The 27,989-nt window shown below is 33.9% G+C and overlaps 1 protein-coding gene across 1 annotated transcript; it reads left to right on the top strand.

Annotated features, from left to right (window-relative positions):
* On the top strand, nucleotides 1–27,909 carry LOC128998132 (protein artichoke-like). The gene is made up of 2 exons (XM_054424131.1): nucleotides 1–53; nucleotides 24,592–27,909. Exon 2 carries the CDS (start codon nucleotides 24,634–24,636, stop codon nucleotides 27,907–27,909), a length of 3,276 nt encoding a protein of 1,091 aa, XP_054280106.1. The 5' UTR covers nucleotides 1–53; nucleotides 24,592–24,633.
* Nucleotides 27,910–27,989: the final 80 nt, after the last annotated feature.

Raw genomic sequence — 27,989 nt, 5'->3', positions numbered from 1 at the left:
CCAAGGGAACAGTCTGTTATCTCCAATGTGGATTAAACATTTATATTGTTGTGGTAAGTAAAGTGAAAGATATTAGGATGTCCTTTCGGTTGTAAAACCGAACCTACTGTGAATTGTGTAATGGGGCTTTATTGTATCCCATTAGTATCCAGTCTAGGATTTACGGGTTTATCGATTTGGTTTTACATGTGCTGGGTGTTTTGTGAAAGGTTTGTCGAGACATTCGCGTTAGATGTACAAATTAGCACGTAAAGCAAATTTCCAATAACTTTTTAAGAATTTACATAAATTGCCATTGTTATTTTAACATGAGTAGAGTACAAACTATCGGTAATTTTACTATAACCACAACTCCAAAACGTTTCTGTTGATATTGTTCCACGAGACAACAGAATGCAACTACTTATTGTAAACAAATTAATGCGTACATGTTAAATTGAAAATGTTTGTTAGAAAATTTAACTATTACCAAATTAATTAGGTATATAGATTATTAATGAAATAAAATAATACAAAATAATCGAACGTGAACAGTGATATTTGTTTTTTAAGTTCTACAAAATGGTTTGGAAAATTTTTTAAAATTTTTTAGTTTTTAGGGTCAAAAATGGGAAAAACCTATTTTTATCCCATAAAACCCCCCATAAACCCCCCGTTCCCATGCTGGTTCGCGAACTCGTTCAAATAAATGTAGGTTTACACGTTTATACCAAATTTCATCAAAATCGGATCATTTTTGCTCGAGTTATCGTGCTAATGGACACACACACATATATATATGTATATAAATACAGTATATAAATATATAAATACAATATATAAATAAATATATAAATACATATATAAATATATATATTCATACATATGAATTTGAACGGATGGTGTTTTTTTTGCCTCTAGGGACCTCAAAACGAAAAAATAAATCGGTCCCGGGTCCTGTGTATATTATTCTTGACAGCATAGTATTTTGTTCCAACGAACGTAAAAACTACATTTTTATGTTTAAAATAACCATCCGTGTACACTAATTTATTTGCAGGAAAGTACTTCATAATAATTTAAAATACATTCAAAGTTTAATTTTCGATGGGAAACCAGTTATCATCGTAATTAGTTACTATACAATAGCGAAAGGTTAATTTTATATTTTTGGTCAACTCGTCATGTAACAATGATATAATTACGAAATGTAATACGCCGTTTATGTTGTCGTATAGACCACTCCATAGTCGAATTAGTATAGATTCAAGACGTACATTAATTTCGAAAATCATATCATTGAGTATTTTGAAAAGTTGTAGCCAGAAAAATAAATCTTAAGTATACGAGGAATTATTGATCTACAATCTATGAAAGGTATTCGGTGATAACACTGTGTTAGATATATTTGAACAAAATCACTTATCAGCTGTTTTGTGAATTATAACGAAAGTGGAAATACGAACAAGTCAGCTGTGTCGTAAGGTCTGCGAAAGTGGTTTGGTTTTGATAGATCCTCGCGTGCGTATCCAAAAATGTGTAAATACCGGTAAAAATAAAAGCTCGAGGTGTATTTCTGTGTGTTTAATAAGTGACTCTAAATACTTGACAGACATAGCTCGATCGAATTTATATTAAATACAGTGTGTAAATTAAGTATTGAAACAAATCTGTATTTTTAAAACCGAAATAGATAGAGATATTCTATTTGTGGCTATAATTGTTAACAAACGTTCCGAAATTTTTGACATCAAAAATATTTTTTAACCCCCCTAACAGGGTAGTAGGTAGGGGGTGACTCATTTTTTTCAAATAGCAACCCGTATTGAGTGACCCCTCATTTTGAAGGATTTGTCAAAATAAACACAATGAAGCAAACCCGAGGTGGATATCTCACCCCTAGCCAAAATGGCAGGCATTCCAAAATTTGATTTACTGTATGTGAAAAAGCACCAATTTCACAAATAATGGAAAGAAATCTGTATTTTTAAAACCGAAATAGATAGAAATATTCTGTTTGTGGAATTGATTGTTAACATAGGTTCCACATTTTTTTCCATCAACAATATTTTTTCAACCCCTTTGACAGGGAAGGGTGTGGGGGTGACTTTTTTCAATAACAGCCCCTATTGAGCGACCACTCATTTTGAAGGGTTTCTTAAAAGAAAAACAATGACGCAAACCCGAGGTAGAAATATCACCCTAGCCAAAATGGCAGGCATTCCAAAATTTGATTTGTATGTGAAAAAGCACGAATTTCACAAATAATGGAAATGAATCTGTATTTTTAAAACCGAAATAGATAGAAATATTCTGTTTGTGGAATTGATTTTTAACATAGGTTCCACATTTTTTTCCATCAACAATATTTTTTCAACCCCTTTGACAGGGAAGGGTGTGGGGGTGACTTTTTTCAATATCAACCCCTATTGAGTGACCCCTCATTTTGAAGGGTTTCTTAAAAGAAAAACAATGACGCAAACCCGAGGTAGAAATTTCACCCTAGCCTAAATGGCGGGTATTCCAAAATTTAATTTTTGTAAAAAAGCACCCATTTTAGCTAGGGGTGAGATATTCAACTCGGATTTGCGTCATTGTGTTTCTTTTGTTAAACCCTTCAAAATGAGGGGTCACTCAATAGGGGTTGCTATTTGAAAAGATTAGTCACCCCCTACCCCCTACCCTGTTAGGGGGGTTAAAAAATATTTTTTTATGTAAAAAAATGCGGTACCTTTGTTAACAATTATTTCCACAAACAGCATATTTCTATATATTTCGGTTTTAAAAATACAGATTTGTTTCAATACTTAATTTACATACTGTATATGAATGCTGCTGAATATGAGCTGTAAAAAGCTTGAAACATGCATTAAATACCTACATTTTGCCATCTTTCTCGCAAATACGAAAGTAGATTTACATCCATCCTATATTATAATATGAGTAAAGTTATTTATTATTCTTGATATTTATAAAGCCAGGGTAAACTGCCAATGGCATAAAATACGTACTGTACATAATGCTGGAGTTACCGTGTTCATTCCCTATGATTCAGGAAATAATTTGTTTCAAATCACCTGCCAGAAGTACAGTTATATCCACGAGTTTATTGGAGTTATTACACCTCTTAACGAAACATTCCGTTGTTTAAAACATAGGTAAAACACTATAATACTCTTTCTAATCAAGGCCTTTCTTTGTGTTAAAAATACGTGTTAAATTGGTCTTAAGATCTGTTAAATATGTATTGCTGTGTTTATCAAAGTATCAACTACAATTTACAATTTTACAGATAAAAGATAGACTACAAAAGGTTTGGATAAATTACATCGACCAAAGAATGCTCTCAGATACACTAATAATTTTACCCGAGCAAAGCTCGGTCCCCTGGTGCTAATAATTGAAATGTCAATAGACTGTAATCTTAAAATCTTGTCGCGTTTTAGGTTTATAGCGTTTAGCGTTAACAGCTTTTCTGTTTTCAAAATAATTAAACATAATGTGGGGGATTGTGGTAGACTTTCCAAGTTCGAACCTATACTGTGAATCAATGAGAAAACTAGTCATCATTAATCATCTAGTGGTCATTCAATTTATTCAAACTAATTATATTCAATGACCCTAAAAATAACAGAAACATTCGATTGTATTATACCCATTATATTGATAGTGTAGGTTTTTTTAATAGTAAAAAAATCTAAAATCAGGTCAGTTTTCTACATATGGTGAGTAAAAAAATAAACATTAAATTATAAATTTTCTTACATAAAAACCTTCCCCTGGCACTAAGGAACACAACAAAAAAAGAATCATCCAATTCAGTGCACTCATTCTCAAATTATGGAATACAAAAAAAAAAAATGGATTCATTTTTATTTATATAGATATATGAGTTTGTATATTTGTAATTCGATATCGAAATCGGCATCAAGAAACGTCTTTATACTTACAGTATAGCTAAGTTCTGTCTCAAAAATAAGTTCTAACCAGTTTCATGAAAATATATTTTTGCTACAATATAAGTTCAAAGTTTCCAAAATTTAATATAGGCCTTATGTGATGCCATTTGGCAATTTTTTCCTTGACACAAAATAAAAAAGGAATCATAGCATTTTAAGTTCATTAACAAGCCATCTATACAACCTTTAATTCGTTTTGAACTCAGTGTAAGTATTACAAAAAGCACATATATGAGAGCGACTATTAAACATGGCTACAATTTGCACTCATGTAGACAGCTCGAGCAAATTTCCCAAAGGGGCTCTATTAGTTATCGCATAATCAGCAAATAGTGTAAGGTTTCTCTTAGGCTGAAATTATTTTGAACATATGTCACGACACACGAATAAAAACACGGAAAGTAAATAAAAGATACGTCTTATAACACTTAAAACATATATTTACGCTTATAGTGTTACTCACAAGACAGTAAATATAAAAAAAAGGTAATTGGTGATCGATTTCGATTGGACACTCCAATCATCATCAGACCCAATAGGCGAATGATGATTGACATAAAAGGAAAAGGGAAAGACCTGTCGAGAACGATTCGCCTGTGCAACTAAATAAACACACCATAAACAGCTTTAAACAGCTTCATAGTAATTTGCTGTTTGTTTTTTACATTAGGACACCTTATTTCGACAAATAATATAATAACTTTTTTATTATTTATTTAACTTTATATGTGCATTTTAAAAAAGAATCCGGGTTAAGATTCAATTCGTCCTATGAATTTTGCAAAAAAACCTCATGAGCTTGCTTCTGTTCTTGAAAAGAAGCACAGTCCTGTGAATCGCACATTTGCGTTACAATTTTTCCGTTACGTTTTTGAGTCAAGAGCCAATAAACATTTACGTTACATTTTTGAAAAAAAAAACAAAAAAAACAACAGTAACTTATTTTATGTTTTTATTCGTAGGAAAATTGTAGGCCTAATACCGTTGGATAAAATAATTTTAATTGTTTTATATGTTTTTAATAATGCTACTGGCATTAATAATAAAACTGGCATATTTTAATAAAATTATATTATCATATAACTTTTAAAAACCCCCGCCGCTGCAAACCTGCTGACGAATTTCCATTTGTCTGATATGATTTTCAAATAAATCTACTGAAATAACATTAGGGTTTGCTGTTACAAGGAAACTAAGAAAGTGTATTTTTTTATAATTGAAATAGTTAAATAACTGTTAATGTTGAGAAAATTTCTCCTATAGGGAAGAATAGCTTATCAGCTGTTATAGTTGTCTAGGTAAGAGCTAGACCCGCTACCGATTTACATTTTCGTTTTCATTTCACCACATACCAAAACACTATTAGTTTGGATTTATAAATACACATGTATATAACACATATATGTATTTATGTATGTGTGTGTTTTTGTGTGTGTGTGTGTGTGTTTTTTTTTTGTGTGTGCGACCCAACAAAGTTATTTATGATCGTCACGCTCTGTTAAGCATTTCCGCCCTACAGTTCTGTGAAGAACTTGCACATCAACATTAGCATTTTAATAGACTTGGGACAGAATGGTAATATGCCCCCATCAGGGCCTTAAAGTCAAGCAACCTTTAAATTTGGAATTTGGGAATACATAACTTTGACTTATTGCGGCACAATCGTCGTTTTGCATACTTGAAGGTATCCCCCTTGTAGCATTTCAGCCGTGTTCGTCAGTTCGGATTGGATAGATTGGGTAGGCCTACGCCATGTCTTCATCTTTCCACAATTCATCCATAAAGTAATAGGCCTTTTCCATTAAATGTGTCTTCAATTTTTTCTTAAATGCCTTCTGTTCACAGCAACTCCTTATTTCATCTGGTAATCTATTAAAAACCTTAGTGGCCAAGTATTGAACTCCTGATTGAATCAAAGTAGTTCTATGACTGTTTGGGTGTAAATCGGGTTTACTTCTTGTGTTGTAACTATGTACTTCTTTGTTCCTCTTGAATATTTCAGGAAATGTCAATACTAATAAAGTAGATTCCAGAATGACGACGGATGTAAGAGTCAATACTTTGAGATCTTGAAATAAAGCAAACTACAACATTTTACTTATTCACCATAAAATAGCATGGTAATTTATAAAATTTACCGTTTGTTGGAATTTTCTCCTTAACCATTAAGCACATTCCATTAGGCGTACAACAACGCTTTAATATACGAAATTAACTGTTTGTTTGGAAAGAAATTGCAATCTTTTATGTGTCACATGGTCGATCATGTTTTCAAACTTGTTTGAACAAATGTAGGTTTACAGGTTTGTACTAAATTTGATTAAAATGGGATGATTTTCATCCAATTTAGCTTGCTAACGGACACACATATAGTACGAGTATTTATTTATATATTTTACAACGATGCTACAAAACAGCAAATGCCAATTACATTGTAGCAAAGCATGCAAAAAGTGTTTTCAAGAGTAATCAAAATATAATACAAATATAATTAGGGGAAATGTCCGTCTTCACGAGTGTCAGTCCTCAACAATAAAAATTAAATATTAGAATGACAATTAATAATTAAATCAATTACAATAACAAGAACCTTTTCCTAACAACTGTAAAATAATACTGATGGTTATGACTCAAACATAATAAATATAATATAATATATATGTACATTATATAAAATAATCAACGTAATGAAGTAGGCTCATGGCAGAATATCGCTGTTAAAACAAAGATTATAGAAATACCCAAAACATGGATGTATTCATTGTGGATGTACATAAAAGGCGATATAATCAAAATATTTTGTAAATCTATACTATTATATAAAAATCTAATGGTGTCTGTCTGTATGTGTGTTACTAATAGGTGCAAAAACTACTGCACCAACTGGGCTTAAATTTTACAAAAATATAGTTACCATACCAAGGACCATTATAGGACTATTGACATTTCGATACTGACCGTAGGCTTTGCCCCTTTGGCTTTAAAAGTTCTGAGGTGAACATTTTAAAAGTAAATATTGATTGGTCTCCATGGCTGCGATAAGAACACTAACAATGTTTGTTTGCATTTGCTTTGACATTTAAATGTAAACAACAAGAACTGCTAAACTGCATATTTCAAAATTTCAGACAGCTGATACAAAGAAATCAAATATAATATTTTTCCATAACTATGAGGTAGGTTTATTTTAATCTAACCTTTTATCATGGATTATTTATTCTAAAACTATGCCTATGTCAATGATTATAGAAAAAAAGATTCTATAACCGTTGTTGTATCAACTCCGGCCCTGCTTTGGATTTTTAAAGCGTCTAAGTTATGAAGATAATGTTATTATGTTTTCATGGAAACAGTATGAAAATTACTATGTATAGATGTTTTGTATGAATTTGGAGGCTATTTTAAATAAATTATAACTGCTTAAAACATATGTTAGATTAACTTAAAATAACTTGCACATCACATTGTTTTTTATATGTATATTTAGGTAAAATAAGTTATTGTGTTTTGCTAAACCTATGCTTCAATTAAACTAAAGAATATCATCAATAACTAAATTGTATGTCGTTGATTTTTGTTTTCTAAAATCTGTTGTATATGTGTAACTATATTTAATTATCAAATGGTAATACAAAATACTCTTATTTTATCTTAACATAGCTTTCAGTTCACATTTACTTTATTTGATACATTTATTATTTGTGTTTTGCCACACCACTGATTAATTTAAACCAAGGAAAATATCATAAAACTAAACAGTACACAGTGTCCTGTTGTTTCTATCAATGAAATATCTGTTACTATGTTTATTTAATGGTAAGTGTGAAAATGTAAAAGCAATGGACGATGGAACTGATTAAAAGAACTGGTTTTTATATTAAGTGGTTTGTTGATATTTTTGTAGAGTAGAATCTGAGATGCAATGAAACATATACTGTAATTGCTATTACATTTTTTAGTCCTTGATGCTATGATAATCTGATTATATTAGTTTTGTCTGCTCTTTAATGCTAAATTATTTGTTAAAAATTTTTTATAGTACCTATAGATATAGTTTCTTCAATATTTCAAAAGACTGTATTGATAAGGCACAGCAATATTATAATTCTAAAGTTTATAACAGCTGACTTAGTTTTGCTAATGATTTATTGTGAGTGAAGAAACTGAAGATGAAAGGATTTGTGATTTAATATAAAGAAGAGTGAAATTTAAAAAAATGTTCATTTAAATTTAATAATTAGTATTTTCACAACTTCAAAATTGAAATTTAAAATGTCAATAATAAATTAAAAGATATGCAATTAAGGAAGATGAAGGTAAATCATGTATGTCAAAGTTTTATTCGAAGATTTGGTCAGTTTTTCTCATATCAGCCTACACAAGATTTCAAATTAATCAAAACCAAAATAATGGTATCCATTACTTACCAGATTTAAAAGTCATAACATAACTTAAACGTTTCTAAGGCTATAAAGTTTAATTTTGTTTCCATAAGCGTTTGCGGATGTGTAACTATTATATGCAACAGATGTAAAGATTAAAATGTTTCTATTTTGTGTCCTCTTCCCGTTGCAAAGCACGGGTACAACAGCTAGTATCTTATAATTTTTCAAAAGCTTATCTTATTTTTAGTGTTTTATACACATGTTTCCCACTCATAGCCGCATTATGTTGCCCATACTAACGATTAAAAAAAAAAAAACATTACTTCTATTTGGTGATGTTCTATGACTTTCTTATGTTTCCCTAGTTTGCAAATCGGCTCTTTCAATGATTACTTAAGAAATGCAGCACACTGTTAATTCAGTTTTCTTTTTAGTATATCAAATTGTCTAGGCTTTCTCGTTTTTTTTCCATTGTAATAAATAGTAAATATTTAATTTCAACCAAGTCAGTAAATGTTTGTAGCACACGTTTGCTTAAATTAATTGTAACTAAAATATTAAGAGCAATTAAATTATGCAGCTGATCATAATGTAAACAAACATGTCCTTCATAAGGGCAGAGCCCAAGGGACTTAAAAAAATGTAAGGTCAGTTTGCAAATCTACAGACCTATACGAACATTTGGTATATAATATGTGGGATTAAATCTTAAAGCAAAAAATCCTTATTGTTCACAAAGTTTCATGTAGCGTCTTAATAATATAGATTCAACAATTTTACCAAACATACGCCCGTTAGGACGTTATATTAGGTTAGGTTGATCCTAATAATTCCTTATTATTCTTATAAGGATTTGCATAAGGATTATAAAAATTGCAATATAAACCATTCAAACATTATTTTTGGTGCAGATATTGCCATGTTATTTAAACAAGTACTGCACATGTTATTTTACAGGAAATCTAATTTTAGCAGTTCCGTGTTTTTAAACAGAAACTTTTAAATTTTAGAATGAAATATCAGAGAAACGTTAGGTGTTTCGATATAAAATTTAAGGTTATTCATAGAATAGGTTTCTAACAATATTTGACATTCTCCACAGTCAAGTGTTACATAGAAAAAAATAACTATGTTATTAAATATTTATCATAATCACAAATTTAAACTTCCATCGCAGAATAAGGGCTTATACGGGTGTTTTATCCCTATGTATCTGCACTAATATTATTGGAAATTTAATAAGGGTTCTGAAAATTACAATAACTTCTAGAAAACCAAAGTTTAGTGCACTCATGGCCATTTTATCCAATCAAGGACAACTGTTTTAAAAAAAATCGTATTTTCTCTGTTATTCCCTAACTGTAAGGATATGGAAACCTAGATAGGTACCATTTGTCACTATATAATAATACTTAGTAGTTTAACACAAACATTTTTTAATACTAACTAGTTCCTGAATAGTTTTTTAGTGGAAATGACTGATGATTATGTTTTTTTTCTGACGTATGGGTACTTTGAGCGTACCAATAATGATAATTAGTATATTTCATAAGAAGAGTAGAAAGTGAGTCATTACATATTTGAGACCATGTTTAAAGTAAATGGTCAAGAATATGTATAGACCCACTTTCACTCGTGTTTTGAACGTAACTTTTTTGCTACACTACAAAGAATAATTATTTTTTTCATTACAAAACTCATAGATGTTTTTGGGTTATGCCTTCAATTTAAGGTTAATATTTACTTTGGTTGTTGAAAATTGAATCAGTGGATAAAACAATAACAAATATTTGAAGTTGTTGACAGTGGAACAGTTTCGGTTGTAAACAATGTTACTTTCGGTAGTAAACAATAGACAGCTGTTGAAAATATGATGTTTCGCAGGTTATAAACAGCTCAACCCATAGTAGTGTAGTGAAAAGTATCAAGGCATCCTTTTATACACTTTGTTTGATGGAAAAATTATTAATAACTTTACAAATCCAGAAATTTTGAAGTCCGGACTAATAAATAATTGTGAGTCGGTGGCTCAGTCGGTAGCGTCGCGGACTTCGGGCCAAGGCAGCGATGTCGTGGGTTCAGATCCTGGTCACTGCTACTAACATTTATCAGTACAGATCACCTTTGTACTGTACCGGCTCACTCCTTGCTTTGCTGTAAACGATCCACGCACGGGCGCTTAGTCTATGTGGACGGGCAATGCAAGGTTAAGAGGCCGCCAACCTCCTTTCTTAAAAAAAAATCACAGACTGTTAAAGCTACTGATTTATAAATGAATGAATGAATGAATTATCTCTATATTCCAACAAATTATTTACATGTGCGGGCGAAACCAACCCAGCCTGTCCCGCGCAAGTATGAAAGCGTACATAAGAGCCCATGATAAAAACTAGCCATCCGGTCCCGTCCCGCATTGGATGTTTAGGTTCGTGCGGGGGATTTTTCAGCCCGGACAGAGGTTTAGGTCCAATCATGTTATCCAATAGTCTAAACAGCTTCGCCCGGTGAGGGACGGTCCCGCACTGAACTGGTGTGAAAGATCTCATGTGATCCAATAGTCTAAACAGCTTCGTCCGGTGCGGGTCGGTCCCGCACTGCACTGGTGTGAAAGATCTCATGTGATCCAATAGTCTAAACAGCTTCGTCCGGTGCGGGACGGTCCCGCACTGCACTGGTGTGAAAGATCTCATGTGATCCAATAGTCTAAACAGCTTCGTCCGGTGCGGTACGGTCCCGCACTGCGCTGGTTTGAAACAGGGCTAAAGGTCATTTTTATCGGATGCGACGCCGGATGCCCAACTGGTACATTTACCAAGAAGAAGAATATTTGATGCAAATTTTTGTGCAAATGATTGTTTTTGGCTATTTTTGAGTTTAAGTTTTTGATGAACTTGTAAGGTTCAAACTAACTACCGTACTGGAATCATACTTTGATTTCATACGCCTATTTGATAGATTCAGATATTACAATAATAATAATAAGAGCTTAGTTAAAAATTAGATAACAAAGACAGACCTTTAAAAAATACACTTTCAGTCATTCACAAATAGACAATCAACCATGTCTCATTCGATTCGGGATTACTTGAAAATGCATTTTATTTATAATTTGTGGAAAGGGAATGTGATAGCTGCTCAGAGAGTACCAGGCGCGGGATCCTGATCACACAATCGCTAGTTCTCAAGAGTCTACTGGGGTCACATAAAGTTGTTTATAAACCAGATAATTTGAGAAGAAGTAGGAAGCAGTGTGGCTATCACATGATGTTGCATAGTTTATAAAACTAGGTACCTTTATAAAAAAGTAACTCATAGGATGGGATAAAAGTGACTACATAAAATATCTTTAGAAAATAAAAGAACAGGGCTAATAAATTAAAGGGTAGGGGAGCGCGCGGTGCAAAGACGTGCGGCAAACACCATTGAGATGACAACCCATGAATATTGACAGTCCGTGGTCCGTGGTGGTGGTGGGGGGGTGAGGGGGGCGATGAAGTTGTGGGTTGAACGGGGGTGGGACCGCATTTGAGGGCTGGTTAATGGCGAGGGAAGAAATTTCCGATATCGGATGGAGTTTTTGTGCCTTAGCTTCCTTCAATATCTTCCGTTTCTTAGCCCCACTTTCAATGAATTCCTAAAATTGCAACAAAAGAACGTTGAAGGTGTTCTAGGTTAAATGGATATTAGGCTTTCATGATACAGTTATTTTTATTTAATGTAGGTTAAAGAATGGCAATAGACTTTAACTTAGTTACTACAAATAAACATACTGCAACGCAACTTAACCATTAATTTACTTCTGTTTCACAAACAAACCACAAAGTTGTTTTTGATAGTCTTTTTCTTTTGTAGTAGCTTTATTCTTTCAAATAGTTTATAAAGTGAGCTAAATAACTTATTTTGTACACACCCAAATCATCGAATTAAATAAATAAATTGTAACGATTGTGATAGCTTTTACAATGGACAAACTGTAAACTTTGTTAAGCGTTCAAAAACCACATATCTGCATTGAGAAACAACAAACCGGAAAGATTAAATGTCACACAATACTTAATAAAAAATAGCCACTCATTTGGGAAAATTGAAGAACTTTCCCAAAACTTTGTTGTGTGTATTTTAAAGAATTGTTAGAAAGGTAATGTGATAGATGCTTGGAAGGAATTGTATATTTTAAGGGAAATGGAAAAGTTGAAATTAGCTAGTTAAGGAACAAGTATATTTTGACTCTGGTTGTACCTATGGAAACGTCAAACATCGAGGTTCTTGTAATTCGCTTGACGCTTATCGGGTCTAAAGATGATTGGAGTGTCTAATCGGGTTCGATTTCCACTAACAAGTTGTATAATTCTTATTGGGTCTGATGATTGGAGTGTCTAATCGGGTTCGATTTCCACTAACAAGTTGTATAATTCTTATTGAGTCTGATGATTGGAGTGTCTAATCAGGACCAATCGCCACTTACTAGTTGTATAATTCTTATCGGGTCTAAAGATGATTGGAGTGTCTGATCGGGTTCGATTTCCACTTACAAGTTGTATAATTCTTATTGGGTCTGATGATTGGAGTGTCTAATCGGGTTCGATTTCCACTTACTAGTTGTATAATTCTTATTGGGTCTGATGATTGGAGTGTCTAATCGGGATCAATCGCCACTTACTAGTTGTATAATTCTTATCGGGTCTGATGATGATTGGAGTGTCTAATCGGGATCGATCGCCACTTACTAGTTGTATAATTCTTATTGGGTCTGATGATGATTTGAGTGTCTATTTGGGATCGATCACCACTTACTAGTTGTATAATTCTTATTGGGTCTGATGATGATTTGAGTGTCTATTTGGGATCGATCACCACTTACCAGTTGTATAATTCTTATTGGGTCTGATGATGATTAGAGTGTCTAATCGGGATCAATCACCACTTACTAGTTGTATAATTCTTATTGGGTCTGATGATGATTAGAGTGTCTAATCAGGATCAATCGCTACTTACTAGTTGTATAATTCTTATTGGGTCTGATGATGATTAGAGTGTCTAATCGGGATCGATCACCACTTACTAGTTGTATAATTCTTATTGGGTCTGATGATAGTTTGAGTGTCTAATCGGGATCAATTGCTACTTACTAGTTGTATAATTATTCTTATTTGGTCTGATGATGATTGGAGTGTCTAATCGGGTTCGATTTCCACTAACAAGTTGTATAATTCTTATTGAGTCTGATGATTGGAGTGTCTAATCAGGATCAATCGCCACTTACTAGTTGTATAATTCTTATCGGGTCTAAAGATGATTGGAGTGTCTGATCGGGTTCGATTTCCACTTACAAGTTGTATAATTCTTATTGGGTCTGATGATTGGAGTGTCTAATCGGGTTCGATTTCCACTTACTAGTTGTATAATTCTTATTGGGTCTGATGATTGGAGTGTCTAATCGGGATCAATCGCCACTTACTAGTTGTATAATTCTTATCGGGTCTGATGATGATTGGAGTGTCTAATCGGGATCGATCGCCACTTACTAGTTGTATAATTCTTATTGGGTCTGATGATGATTGGAGTGTCTAATCGGGATCGATCGCCACTTACTAGTTGTATAATTCTTATTGGGTCTGATGATTGGAGTGTCTAATCGGGATCAATCGCCACTTACTAGTTGTATAATTCTTATCGGGTCTGATGATGATTGGAGTGTCTAATCGGGATCGATCGCCACTTACTAGTTGTATAATTCTTATCGGGTTTGATGATGATTGGAGTGTCTAATCGGGATCGATCGCCACTTACTAGTTGTATAATTCTTATTGGGTCTGATGATTGGAGTGTCTAATCGGGTTCGATTTCCACATACTAGTTGTATAATTCTTATCGGGTTTGATGATGATTGGAGTGTCTAATCGGGATCAATCGCCACTTACTAGATGTATAATTCTTATTGGGTCTGATGAATTTATATCACACAGCTGTTCAACAACAAGTATCAAAACTGCAACGCAGTACTGTACAAATCATTTAATAAATATTAGGAAGTAATTTGTATTGGAATCAAATCAGCAAAATGTTCAATTAATTGTCTCTTTCAAGTATCTACTAATGTTAGGAAGTTGAAATTATCATAAAATATTTTTAGAATTTATTTATAATATTTGTGTAAAGTTTTAAAACTTCCGATGCAGTAAGCGACACGTAATATAATTCCCCCACCACAGCAAACCTGCAGACTAAGAGAAACTCAATTTGCCTAATTGGATTCATACTAAAACATTTTCATTAACAAACATATTTATTTCTCTTTTAAATATCATTAGATTTAACGAGTACGTAGGTTTACTGAAATGGGTTAGGTAAAAAGTGTTTTTCCACCGTATGTTAATAGTGTAAGATGAAAAAAATAAATTTGATCAACATATCCATAAACAAGCAAACTATAACAGTTTACTTAATTTATATAAGATTAACAAAGGAATTTTAAATTTACAGTTTTTATTTTCTCCTTAACCAATAATTGAAAAAAAAAACACCTCAATATACAAAATATTTTTTTTAGCTCTTCAAAATGGTTTATATAGAAACGTAGGGAAATTTCATGTTTTGACTAGCAGAGTACCCGTCCTTCGTACGGGGTTGGCATATAAATATTTAAAATGCTTATTGCAGCTATACTCAAGCTTTACATTTGCAATGGGGGAGGACACATTTTGATAAATTTTGCTTCTTTAAATTTACGGTGTACCATAGGTATACTATACTGTTTTCGCCAAAATGTTTATCTATTAAATACCTTTAAAATTATGTATAACATGACATATGCTTACTTTTGAAAATTACGAGATTTGGAAGTAGTAGCCCTCAGATTTTGGCACATCCTGTATCGGAAAAAGTTAAAAATCATTTTATTTTTTAAATTTAATTCATCCATGTAAGTTAAGTTCTTTGTTTGAAGTTCATTGTTGGTGATGGTGAGTAAATGTTGTTCAAAGGTTTATTGCGGACATTTTCCATCACGAATGTAAAAAAAAAAAAAAAACAATACACAACGTTTCGGGATCTGGAATCTGATCCCGTCCTCAGGTGAAAAAACTTAACTAACACATTACAACTAAACAATACACAAACGCCCAACCTAAGTTGGAATACACTACAGAAGGTAGCAGTCAAAAAATATGCACTGTATAAGCAGTCAAGTCATGATATAACATGCAAATAATAACCAATCACAAAACACTATAATCTATAAAAGGTGTAACTTAAAAAGCTCACACAATGGAACACTAATAGCACCGTACGCAACGACTCCACCAATTAGACTGAAGCAACATGGCCAACCAATCGGAAACACGGAGACAACAGTAATGGCTTCCGGTCCCTGGAAAATTAAAACCAACAAAATGGCGGAGTGATGTACGATGCCGCAAGATGGGAGTTAATTCTGTTTATTCCTATCACGAGTTTTACTACGAGTTAACATAACGTGCGAATTTTGAGGAGAACTCGTTATTTCCCTGTTTATTGAACAATTAAGTTCCCTATCCTTTAGTTCCTTGTTCAAAATGGGTAGCCAAAGTGGCCTGATTTCAACCGATGACTGACTGATTGGTTGGTCTGCTAATTTAATGTATGAGGCTTCAATGAGTTTACGTTTGAAAAAAATGAGATTCCCTATGGACAATTTTTGCCTCTTCAAAATTCATACGATGATTTTCGGACCAGCAATGATGAGCGATCTTAGATTTTTCCACTAAACCTTTTTTGGTGTTTTCCCTGTGTTCTTTGATTCTAATGTTCAACGGTCTTTTTGTCTCGCCATAGTAAGGCCTGGAACAATCATTGCAATTTATTCTGTAAACACAGTTTTTAGTATCATGAGTGTCATTTTTGGGTTTTGTTTTGACGAGACTCTGCCTAAGTGTGTTCTGTGTCCTAAACGCTGTTTGTACATTAAATTTCCTAGCAACCCTTCTGATTTTTTCCGACAGCCCTGACACATACGGGATTGACATGTGGACGAGCTTTTCCTTGTGATTTTGTAAAGGTTCACGCGTAGCCCTATCTTTCTTGCATTTGTTTATAATGGATCGAGGGTATCCGTTACTAGCCAAATCCTGTTCTACTTTCTTTATTTCGTCCTTCAACTCATCCTGATTGGAGCAAATGCTCTTAGCCCTGTCAAACAGAGAGTAAGCAACCCCCTCCTTGACAGAAATTTGGTGGTTTGATTGAAAGTTTAAATACTGTCCTGTGTGTGTCGTCTTTCTATAAACAGATGTCCTGAGACTGTTCAAATGCTTTTCTACGCACACATCCAAAAAGGGGAGTTTGTTTTGTGATTCCACCTCCATGGTTAGTTTTATGGAAGATGAAACGCTATTAAGGTGCTCTAAAAACTCATTCAATTTATCATCTCCATGAGGGAAAACCACGAAAGTGTCATCGACATATCTCCACCATATCTTCGGTTTGAGCCGAGCTGAAGCCAAAGCTTTTTGCTCAAACTCCTCCATAAAGATGTTGGCAAAGATAGGTGACAATGGTGACCCCATGGCCATACCCTCATCTTGACGGTATAATTTACCCTCTAATTGAAAATAGTTACACTGAGTACACAACTCCAAAAGTTCCATTATGACGTTAACAGGGAGTTTAGTTCTGTTTGCTAAAGTATCGTCGTTTGTGAGACGAGTCTCAATTATTTTTAGGGTTTCCGAAACAGGGACATTCGTAAACAGACTTTCAACATCGAAGCTGACCAGCTTGTCAGTATCAGCCAGTACGATAGATTTAGACTTTTCTACAAAATCTTTAGAGTTTTTGATAAACGGATCAGTGTTTCCTACTAAAGGCTTTAAAATGTCCAGAAGGACTTTAGACAATTCCCTACAAGCAGAATCACGGGAGCTAACTATTGGTCTCAGTGGAACGTTAGGTTTATGGATCTTAGGTAACCCGTACATGTGTGGAATTTTGGAATGGTGTGGTGTTAACCGAGTCCTTTGTTTGTCGCTAAAATACTTTTTGTGTTTTCTTAGAGTACTAGCGATTTTACGCTCGAAAGTTTCTGTGGGGTCTTTTTTCAATTGGGTGTATTTGCCAGATTGCAAAGTTTCTAACATTTTTTCTTCGTATGTCACAGTATCCAGAACTACCGTGGCATTCCCTTTATCCGCGGGCAAAATCTTTACAGTACCGTCTTTCCCAAGGACTGATACTGCTTTGGTTTCCTCTTTACTAAGATTAGGTTTAGGAATGGGAATTTTCTTTAGTAAAATACTAGCTTCACAACGGAACTGATCCCCCTGATTTTTAGATAGATTATAGTGTTATAAACCTTTTATAGATTATAGTGTTTTGTGATTGGTTATTATTTGCATGTTATATCATGACTTGACTGCTTATACAGTGCATATTTTTTGACTGCTACCTTCTGTAGTGTATTCCAACTTAGGTTGGGCGTTTGTGTATTGTTAGTTGTAATGTGTTAGTTAAGTTTTTTCACCTGAGGACGGGATCAGATTCCAGATCCCGAAACGTTGTGTATTGTTTTTTTTTTTTTTTTACATTCGTAAGTTAAGTTGTTTCTCCGTAATCAATTTGAGACACCTTACGTGGGACACCCTGTATATGTATATATTGTTGAATAAAAATGTACGTGCAATTTATATTACAGTCATTTGAAATAAAAGTATATTTATATCTAGTCTATAAAATTTGAGATGTCCATAGGTATGTAAAATAAAATAAGAAAAAATAAATAAAATAAGGACACTATGGTTTTATTAGAGAAGGCCTAAACATTGAACCATACTCGATGAATGTTGTCATCATAGAACTGTATCTGGTATTCGTTAGGATTAAAGTGCAGACCTTATTCATTCACAGCGAGGAGAAGAAAAGTAATGAAACGGTCTAACGTGATAGCTGTGCTGCCGCCAATTTAACTTTTTCAATTAACTATGTAACACTTCAAAGTGTAAAAGATGTATTTTTTGGGACTAACCTCGTATCAAGCAGATAGAGTTGAAAACAATTAGCGAACTTGTGTCCATTTTATTAGACAACATTGTTATAAAGGTGAATATCATTTGGATGGAAAAGCGGGGTAGCGCCCTATGTTAGGAGATGATTGTCAGCCCTGTTGAAATCAAGGATGACGCCGTATATACGAACTCCGTAATGGTAGAACTTATTCTACTGTTTTGAACTTCTCAGTCTGGTGGATGTTTAAGTTCCTGTACAAACTAGGTCTTAAGAGCACTTAAAAAATGTTCATATAAAATTGGTACGTATCGCTACCCTACTATTATACCTCGTTCGCTGGGAAATGGGATAATGGTTTCACTTAAGTTTGACTTTTTTCGGTCTAAATATGTTTTAGCATTAGAAGAAATTGTCACAGTGTTATTGGATTGTTGTGTATTTAAATGTTAGTTTCATTAGCAATTTTGTCAGTTCCTCTTAGCTTGATGAATGTGGTGTTGAAAGTAACTGCTTGTTGGTTGAGATTATTTAGTGATTGTCATGCTTGGTGAGTAAACACCGATTGTTGTTGTTCAGATCAAGGTGTTTCGAATGTTCATCTTGTATAGAATATCATTTGAAACGTATTTTATATATCTGTTATAATTGGTAGTGTGTTACCATAAGCCGAATAGTGTAAATGGTTGATGGTAAATGGATTGTTGACATGTAAATAATAAAATGAATTTAATTGATAAACTTTAAGTGTTGGTACCAGAACGTAAAATCATCATAACATAATATCATAAATCATAACATCACTGCCTCTTTCTTACTGTCAAATACGAGATGTTAGTTTTGCTTGAAGCAGATATTTGAATGTGAATATTCTTTATCGTAAGGGGGATTGGTCAAGTTTTTGCTCAGTAATATAAAATATATTATTACCACACTACTCAAAATCTGATTTCGAACCGTTTTTATTCCGACTTGTTTAAGATAAATGCAATTTACCTTCCCCTAGTAGTAAATAAACCTTATAATTTGTTAAATCGAGTAGGTTATTGTTTTTGTCCTGACGTTTTACAACGAGAGCTGTAACACAATTCAGTTTACAAACTACGTTGCCTATCCAAAGGCAAGAAGTGAATCAGGATTTGAACCAATGCCAAGAACTGGTCTACTGCAGCGTTTAAAAGTCGATGTACTCAGTGAATCTCCCTGATGTACGTTTAATAAACATTGGACAATGGTATTTTATTGACTATGATAATGCATTTTTATAAGGTTTGTGGAGTTTATAAATAAAGTTTGATGTTTGTATCTATAATTCGTATAAGATTTATAGTGGCAAGATTATTAGGTTATTCCACAGATGTCCATGTAAAAAATCTAAAATTATGATCACGCTAAACAGGTCCAGTTGTGGGTTTGTTTTGCACCCAGACTGTTTTGGTACAGTTGAAGCACTGGGGGCTGCAATTTCGAGAATTAAACATTATTGAAATGGTGTTTTGGTTGTACATGGAGGGGGAGCAGACTGGCAGTTCGGTTCCTCGTAGCATAGATTAAAGGAGTCTATACTCCTTTTATCTATGCTCGTAGCTTGAACTTTGCCTTCCTAATCCAGCCTAACTTCGGAATACTTGGTGCAGCTTCAAATTCGCATTTAGGGGCCGACCTACCATCCACAAATGCCTAAATAAGGCAAACTTAAGCGCGCATATGGGGTGGGGCGGCGTTTGCCCTGGAAGTGCCAGGAGGGGGGGGGGGTGCTTTGGATTGCCTAGTTTGGCCTGGTGTACCCAACCAGTTTTTAAAAATCACATGAGTAGCTTAAGTTCATAAATACACTCAACTCATTGCAATTTTTGACAATTTATATTTAAATAAAATGTATATGTATAGCTTGTAATCTGTTATACTAAACTGCGGTAATACTTGTACAAATTGGCTATGACCGTTAAAATAAATAAAATACCCCCGCCGCAGCAAACCTGCCGACTAAGCGAATTTCCATTTGTCTGAATTGATTTTCAGTTAAATATATTTTAATAACATTAGGTTTAACGAGTACCTAGGTTTGCTGCTACAAGGAAACGAATAAAGTGTGTTTTTGAGTAAAATATTGATAGCTTAGTAGAAAATAAATAAATTTGCCAAGTTTGATCAAAATATATCCATAAACAAGCAAACTACAACATTTGACAATATTCTCCATAAGAATAACATGGGAATTTTAAATTTACAATTTTTTTAATTTTCTCCGTTACTAATAATCGAACAAAAATACTTTTATATACTAAATTATTTGTTTTTTTAAGCTCTTTAAAAAGGTCTAAAGATAAATCGGGAAATTTTGTGTTTTGAGGGTCAAAAGTGAGAAAAACCAATTTTTACCCCATAAAACCCCCCGTAAAGCCCCGTTCCCATGATCCGATCGTGCTGGTTCGCGAACTCATTCAAGTTTATCCCGCTTTACACCTTTAAACCAAATTTCATCAAAATCGGACAAAAATTACTCAAGTTATCGCGTTCACGGACGTATATATATATATATATAATATATATAATATATATAAAAATTTGAACAAATGGTGTTTTTGGCCTCAGGGGACATCAAAATGAAAAAGTAAATCGGTCCCGGGTCTAGGTCTTACCGTGCCACCTACGGTAATAGCTACTTCCCTATAGGGAAATTCGCTAATAAAATATAAAAACTCGCCATATTTGATAATTATTACGGAAAGTAAATAAAAGAAACGTCTTATAACACGTAAAATAATTATTATATAAAAGTGTGTGAGAAAATCTAGGAATTAAATTTAAATAATATGTTAACAAACAAAAAATTGTAATTGTAGTGGGTTGTTTCAAAAATATTATAACTTTGAGTTTAAAAACTTTTTAAACGTACTTTACTATTTTATCAAGAGAAAGGTCCCTCAATATACCCCTTATCTGTAATTTAAAACGTGTTTTATTTCGGTTTATTACTCAACCTAACATATGCATCTTGTCATGTAATTTTATACGTCTGTTGACACCATTCTCTTTGTATCATAGCACAGCCAATGTAATACAATTATTTTGATAACTCATCATATTTTAGGTTAAGTTAGGTTAGGTGTATACTTTGTGTTATAAACACTGTGTGTGAAAAAACTAACTTAAAATTACTGTTTCAAAAAACCTTTGTGTTGCTGGTTATCCGTCAATTGTAGTTTGACATAAAAATACAGTAAAATAGCTAAGTTTAGGCCTGCTATTTTAACATGTACAAATTTCTTGATTTTTAGGTCCGCCTATGTACGTACATAAATCTAGGGAATTTGCTTAAAACGCATAGACAGAATTATTCTTAAATAAATGAAGTTAAAGTGTTCACAGCATTTAATTTAAAATCTTTTGCTATGAATTCCCAAAAGGTCCAATTAGTTTTTTACTTGTATGCTCAACGGTATTGACCCAATTGTACTTTTCTTTTATTATGGATTCGTAATTGGCTTGTATAGATGTAGTTTTAGGCATATATTACGACTCTTTGGTTTACGATTTTGTTCTTATTTTGCAAAACCACTATGGCGACCAATGAATCCACAAATCTCGTGTTAAACAAATTTTCCTTAAGTCTTCCTACAATTGCAGATTTATACCTATAAATAACCTAACCTAACCTGACCCATAATCGGTTACTATGACCTTGCAAAATTTCATGCGGATCGTTTCAGCCGTTCAGGAGAAGTATTTGTGAATAAAAACCAGGAGTGTAGTATAAGAGTTTCGCTCAATAACACTGTATAATTATTATACCTTTATATTTTATTAAATTATTTGTAATACATTTGTAAAAAAACCATCCTGTAATTTGAAACCAAACATCTCAATTCTCCTCTCTCTACCCCTAATATATCCCCCTACTTCCCATTGCCCAGAGAGCCTAGTACGGGCTCAACGTCTGTATACTACGAACACTATAAATAATTACACTACTTGCAGTTGTAAACAGATTTTTAATTGGCCACAGTTCATGTACAATAATAAATTATACACCTGGAAAGAATGTCACTAAAAGCGCGGTTCAAACGTTACCGAATATTATTTTAGTAATTATGTAGAATAATTTTAAAGTTGTTCACATATTTACAACTGTACTGTATCAATAACTTTTCCTACTTTTTCCCAATAAGCAATTACAATTAAGAGAAAACTTATTATGATGGTAATGTCCCATTAAAATAACAACAAAGTAAAATTCTTCGTATCAACATCGTCTCTCAATACTTAACTGGAAGCGGAAAACTTCTGGCTATATAATTCTGTCAGACACTGAATCCTCTTACGACCCTTACTAAGTCCTCTAATGAAGGGCCAACTTAGAACACAATATCTTATTCTTTTCTATCTATGATTTTATACAGCAATATTCCTAAAATACCGATCAGTATACTAGTGTACTGTCTTAAATACAAGGTGTATTTGAATTGTCATACATATCAATATTGTACACACACACATGATGAAGCTAATGTGAATAAAGGTGTAGAAAATTTGTATTATATTTTTCAAAAATGTTCTTGTCATTAAAAAAACTGAACACAAAAAAAATGAGTGGATGAACAATGAACTCATGACTTAATAAATAATAAAAATAAACTTAATAATATGCTTTCAAAAGATAAAAATAATGTTCGGTTGAAAATGCAATATAAAAACATTTTCGTGCTGGTGACGAGAAAAACTAGATTAACTAAGACAAATTGCTACTCTAGTCTGATGGGGATTCAATGGTTTATTGAAGTGCTATTAAAAGATAATTAGAATTATTAAAAGTAATTCATCTACTTTTGAGATGGATAAGATGATGTCCTCATTGAATGTGCTGGTAATGAGAAAGTTATTACAAATAAATTGTATGCATATTTACACAAATTGTACCTGAATTAAAGCATGAGAACTTTGGCTGTGATATGTTTGTAGAAGATTATATTACTGATGATATTTTTATTCAAGATTTTGTATTTATTGAGTCAGACTCAGACATTGTAGATATAGTTAAATCTTAAAAAAATAAGGCTAGTGCTGGAATAGATGGTATTAATATTTTTATAATTGAGGATAACTTAGACTTATTCACCCCATTGTTATGTAAAATTACTATAATTTCTTAGTATCAAGGTGTCTACCCAGGCAGGTTTAAGATAGCATCGGTAGTACCGATTCATAAGTCTGGAAGTTTATCTAAAATTTCGTCATAAATGCCTATATCCGTTATAAGTACCGTAGCTCAAGTTTTTGGGACTTTGGACTTTGGAAAAGGCTGTTGGAAAATTTTTAACAGATCTATTTTCTCTCAAAATCAATATGGGGTTTTTGCCAGGTAAAGGCAAAGATCTTGCTTTAGAAAGACATGTCAGTACTGTCACTGATGCCATTGACAAACGTATATATACATTGTCTGTGTAATTGGATTTTCAAAAAGCATTCTATGTTTTGGATCATAATGTACTGTTTTCAAAATTTAGAAAATATGGCATAGAGTAGAGCTTTCAATCGCCATAGTACACAGTAGTATACAGTACAGTAGTAGAGTAGTAGTGGTATAGTAGTAGTGTTCGCTTTATTATAGTAGAGCTTTGGAGTGGTCGCAATATTTTTGTAAAGGAAGAAAGCAGGCTATGGAAGTTAATAGTGTTTTGAGTGATGTGCTTGATTTGCAAACTGGCAGCCCTCAAGGAGGGGTTTTGAGCCCCATAATTTTTTTCCTTCAGCGTCTCTCTATTAACTTGATATATGCTGACCATACCATAGTCTTTCATACCTACACAGCAAAGTAGAAAAAGTTGAGATGGTAACAAACGACCTTGAAATGTTCGAAGAATTATTTCGACACTGAAAGCTAAATTCAAAGCCAATGAAAATCAAGTTTTCTTTAATTCAAATAAATTGCTGGCCATTCTTGTTAAAACTGTGAAATATTAATAACAATGACCATAAACTGAAAAACCATTTTAGGAAGATATTTAGAGGAAAACGAGGTGGGGTAAACTATCATACGACACACAACATTGCTGAGTATGCATGGGGAAGAAATGAAAAGGTTCCGCGTACTACTGCTTTGTCCCTGGTTTATGCTGCGAATGATAAAACTGCACTCCCGTAGGGCTTTTTCCATGTTCGTGATATATACGGATATGATAAATTAATATGCCTTTTAAGACTATTCAATATATTCACACATACATGAAAGATCCATACAGATAATTGGAATATTTTACAAACCATATATCGTAATTCGTTTACTGTTTCAGATCAGTGGCTTGAGTCAGCTCCAGCTTCATGATGGTGGTGAGATGAAACTGTTCAATGCCTGTGTGACCCTACGGCCGTGGCTTCTGCTATTGGTCATTCTCGGAGTTTGGTCGGAACCGAACCCGACCTGTCCCAAGCTTTCGGTCAATCCCAGCTGCCCGTGCTACAACTTCGAGAATGGCATCTTCCTGGAATGCCCAGGACCAAACAAGGAAACTGTCCAACGCATACTCGAGCTCATCACATCACCGATTCAATCCCTCAGCATCTATGACCTTGATAAATCGGTGACAGTGTTGTCGGGGGACTTCTTCCCCAGTTTTACTCGAATAAACCAACTACAGATATCCCAGAGCAGCCTGAAAGTGCTGCAAGAGGATGCCTTCTCTACTATTAAAGTAAGCTTGGATTCGTTAAGCATAATAGCGGGAAAGTTGGAGCAGATTCCTCAAAAATCCCTTACTGGACTTACGGTGCTGAGAAGTTTGGACTTGGAATCTAACGAGATAACCGATTTGCCAAGCTATAGCTTTTACGGTCTCCATCTTACGAAGTTAAACATGAAGGGAAATATGTTACAGAGAACTTCTGAGTACGCCTTTGCAGGGCTCGAAGCGACACTAACAGAATTGGATCTATCAGAGAATAAATTAAATTTTTTCCCAATGGCTTCACTTAGGAGACTGGAGCATCTAAGAACTCTCAGGTTAGCTTGGAATGAAATTGGGTCTATTCCCGATGACGGTTATTCAAAACTACAAGGGTTGACTTTCCTGGATCTGAGCTCAAATAACTTTGAAGCCATTAACAGCGACGCATTTCGTCCTTTACCGTCATTAAAGACACTGTCGCTTTATTACAATGGTATAGAAAGTATTGACAAGGAAGCTTTTGTTTCTTTACAGAGCCTCGAGTCAATTGATCTGAGTCACAATCGAGTGGTGTTTCTTGATGCTTCTACTTTCAAAACAAACAAAAGACTTAAGACTATAGATTTAAGCCACAATCATATTCACTATATTAACGGGGTATTTGAAAACCTCCCGGATCTAAGAGAAATTTTCCTATCAGAAAATAATATTTTAGAAATACCGAAAGATGCGTTTACAAACTCCATAATGTTGACAGTAATATATCTTCAACAAAATGCAATTAGGAGGATAGACGAAGAGGCTTTGACATCTTTGACGTCCCTAACCCAACTGTTCTTAAGCGATAATTTCATTGAATACTTTCCCCGTAATCTGTTAAACGGAAGTACTCAGCTATTCTCGCTAAGCCTTGATAGTAATTGGATCCACAGTTTGGAACCAGGCACATTTCAGAAGGTGAATGAGCTTAAAGAGCTTCGTCTCCAGAATAATCGGATTGCTAAGATTGAGCGCGGTGTTTTCGAACCACTGCCAAATCTGTTAGAGCTTCATCTGCACAATAATCTGATAACGAGGATAGAAGCAGGTGCTTTTCACAGCTTGCAAAGTCTTCAGCATGTAAATTTACAGGGAAATTTGCTCACTACTCTAGGAGACGTATTTCTTCATGAAACACCGTCGTTGGTTTCTATTCAACTTGATTCAAACGGATTGACTTGGCTTCACAACGACTCTCTGCAAGGACAGTCGAGTGTGCAGATTATGTGGTTAGGACACAATAAGCTAACTAAGCTAGACCGAACTTTGTTCAGAGACTTATTGCTTATCCAGCGCGTCTATTTAACTAACAATAGCATATCGCAAATAGAAGACGGCACATTTGCACCCATGCAAGCACTGTTATTTTTGGATTTAAGTCTTAATAAATTGAAATATATATCCGTTAAAATATTTTGGGATCTTCATGAGCTCGAAGAATTATATTTGTCAAACAACGGGATAAGACATATCGAAGCTAGAGCCTTGACATCATTAAAAAAACTTAGGATCCTGGACCTGTCTGAAAATGAGATAATTGTTCTACACGAACATATTTTCCAAGAGGGATTGCCAATTAGAGTATTAAACCTAAAAAATTGTTCAGTTTCAAAAGTTGACAAGGGTGCGTTTAGAGGATTAAATAACTTAAACGAACTAAACTTAGAGAACAACCGATTGGATGCTAACTCTTTAAGGTTTTTAGACATACCAGGATTAAAGGTTTTTAAAGTTTCTGGAAACAACCTATCAGACATTAACGTTAACACGTTGAGAGGGCTACCTCTTTTGCAGTATTTATCTTTAGACACTAACTCGATCTTTAACTTGCCATGGGATGTATTTGACTTTAACAAAGATCTAGTGCGTATATCTTTGGCAGGTAACCACTTGCAAAACCTTCCAGATAATATTTTTACGTCTCTAAAATACCTAAGAGAATTACGTTTAAACGAAAACGTTTTCAGTGAGGTTCCATATGTAGCGATAAACGGAAGCAATGCTCTTGAAATCCTGGTTATATCAAGCAATGAGCTATCAACAGTTGACGTCTCTAAACTTACTGGACTAACTAAAATTAGAGAAATCCAGTTTCAAGAAAATCGTATAGGATCGCTCACTGGCTTCGCAGCAGCCAATTGGAGTTATCTTGTGTCTATGGATCTGAGCAAAAACAGTCTTTCAGCATTACCTGCAAATTTTTTACATTTTGGTTCAACAGTAAGAAGATTAGACCTATCTCAAAACAAATTTAGACAGATTCCTACAACTGCTCTCTCGGAGCAAAACCTACCTGCATTAGCTTGGCTGAACCTGACGCAGAATCCTTTAACACAAGTCCACGATCTGTCTTCCGCGCGTCTTTACCCATCGCTAGAAGAGATTCACATAAGTGGTACCAACCTTACTATAGTTACCAGTAAGGACTTTGAATCATTTCCTTCTTTACTTCATCTATACCTTAGGAAAAACCGGATATCTAGGGTTTCTCCGGGAGCATTCAAGTCTCTACCGAATCTACTGACCCTTGACCTAGGAATAAACGAGCTAGAGCTCATACCACAAGAGAGACTGCAGGGTTTGAGTCATTTAAGGCTGTTTAACTTGAGCCATAACCGATTAAGAGATCTTGAAGACTTCCCGAGTGATCTTAGGTCATTGCAAGTGTTGGATTTATCGTATAACCAAATCACAAGAATATCAAAAGGGACACTCAAACATTTGCTGAATTTAGCAGAACTCCACATTTACGGCAACTGGATATCTTTTGTTGCTGTCGAATCATTCAAACCATTAAAGAAGCTCCGATTGTTAGATCTCAGCAGAAACTACCTGGAGAACCTCCCCCTAAATGCATTCCGCCCACTAGAAACGCAGATTAGGAGTCTCAAAACCGAAGGTATGTGAATATTATGTTTTCATTATAGTGTATGTATAGTGTATGTACTATTATACTATGCGTTGGTACATCTAAGTTGTGTCCTCAT

Source organism: Macrosteles quadrilineatus, unplaced genomic scaffold (assembly GCF_028750875.1).
Source record: "Macrosteles quadrilineatus isolate MER2022 unplaced genomic scaffold, UCM_ALF_1.0 Scaffold_7__1_contigs__length_78375512, whole genome shotgun sequence".
Taxonomy (NCBI): Eukaryota; Metazoa; Arthropoda; class Insecta; order Hemiptera; family Cicadellidae; genus Macrosteles; species Macrosteles quadrilineatus.
The sequence above is the reverse complement of the archived record's forward strand: the minus strand, read 5'-3'. Positions and strand labels throughout refer to the sequence as shown.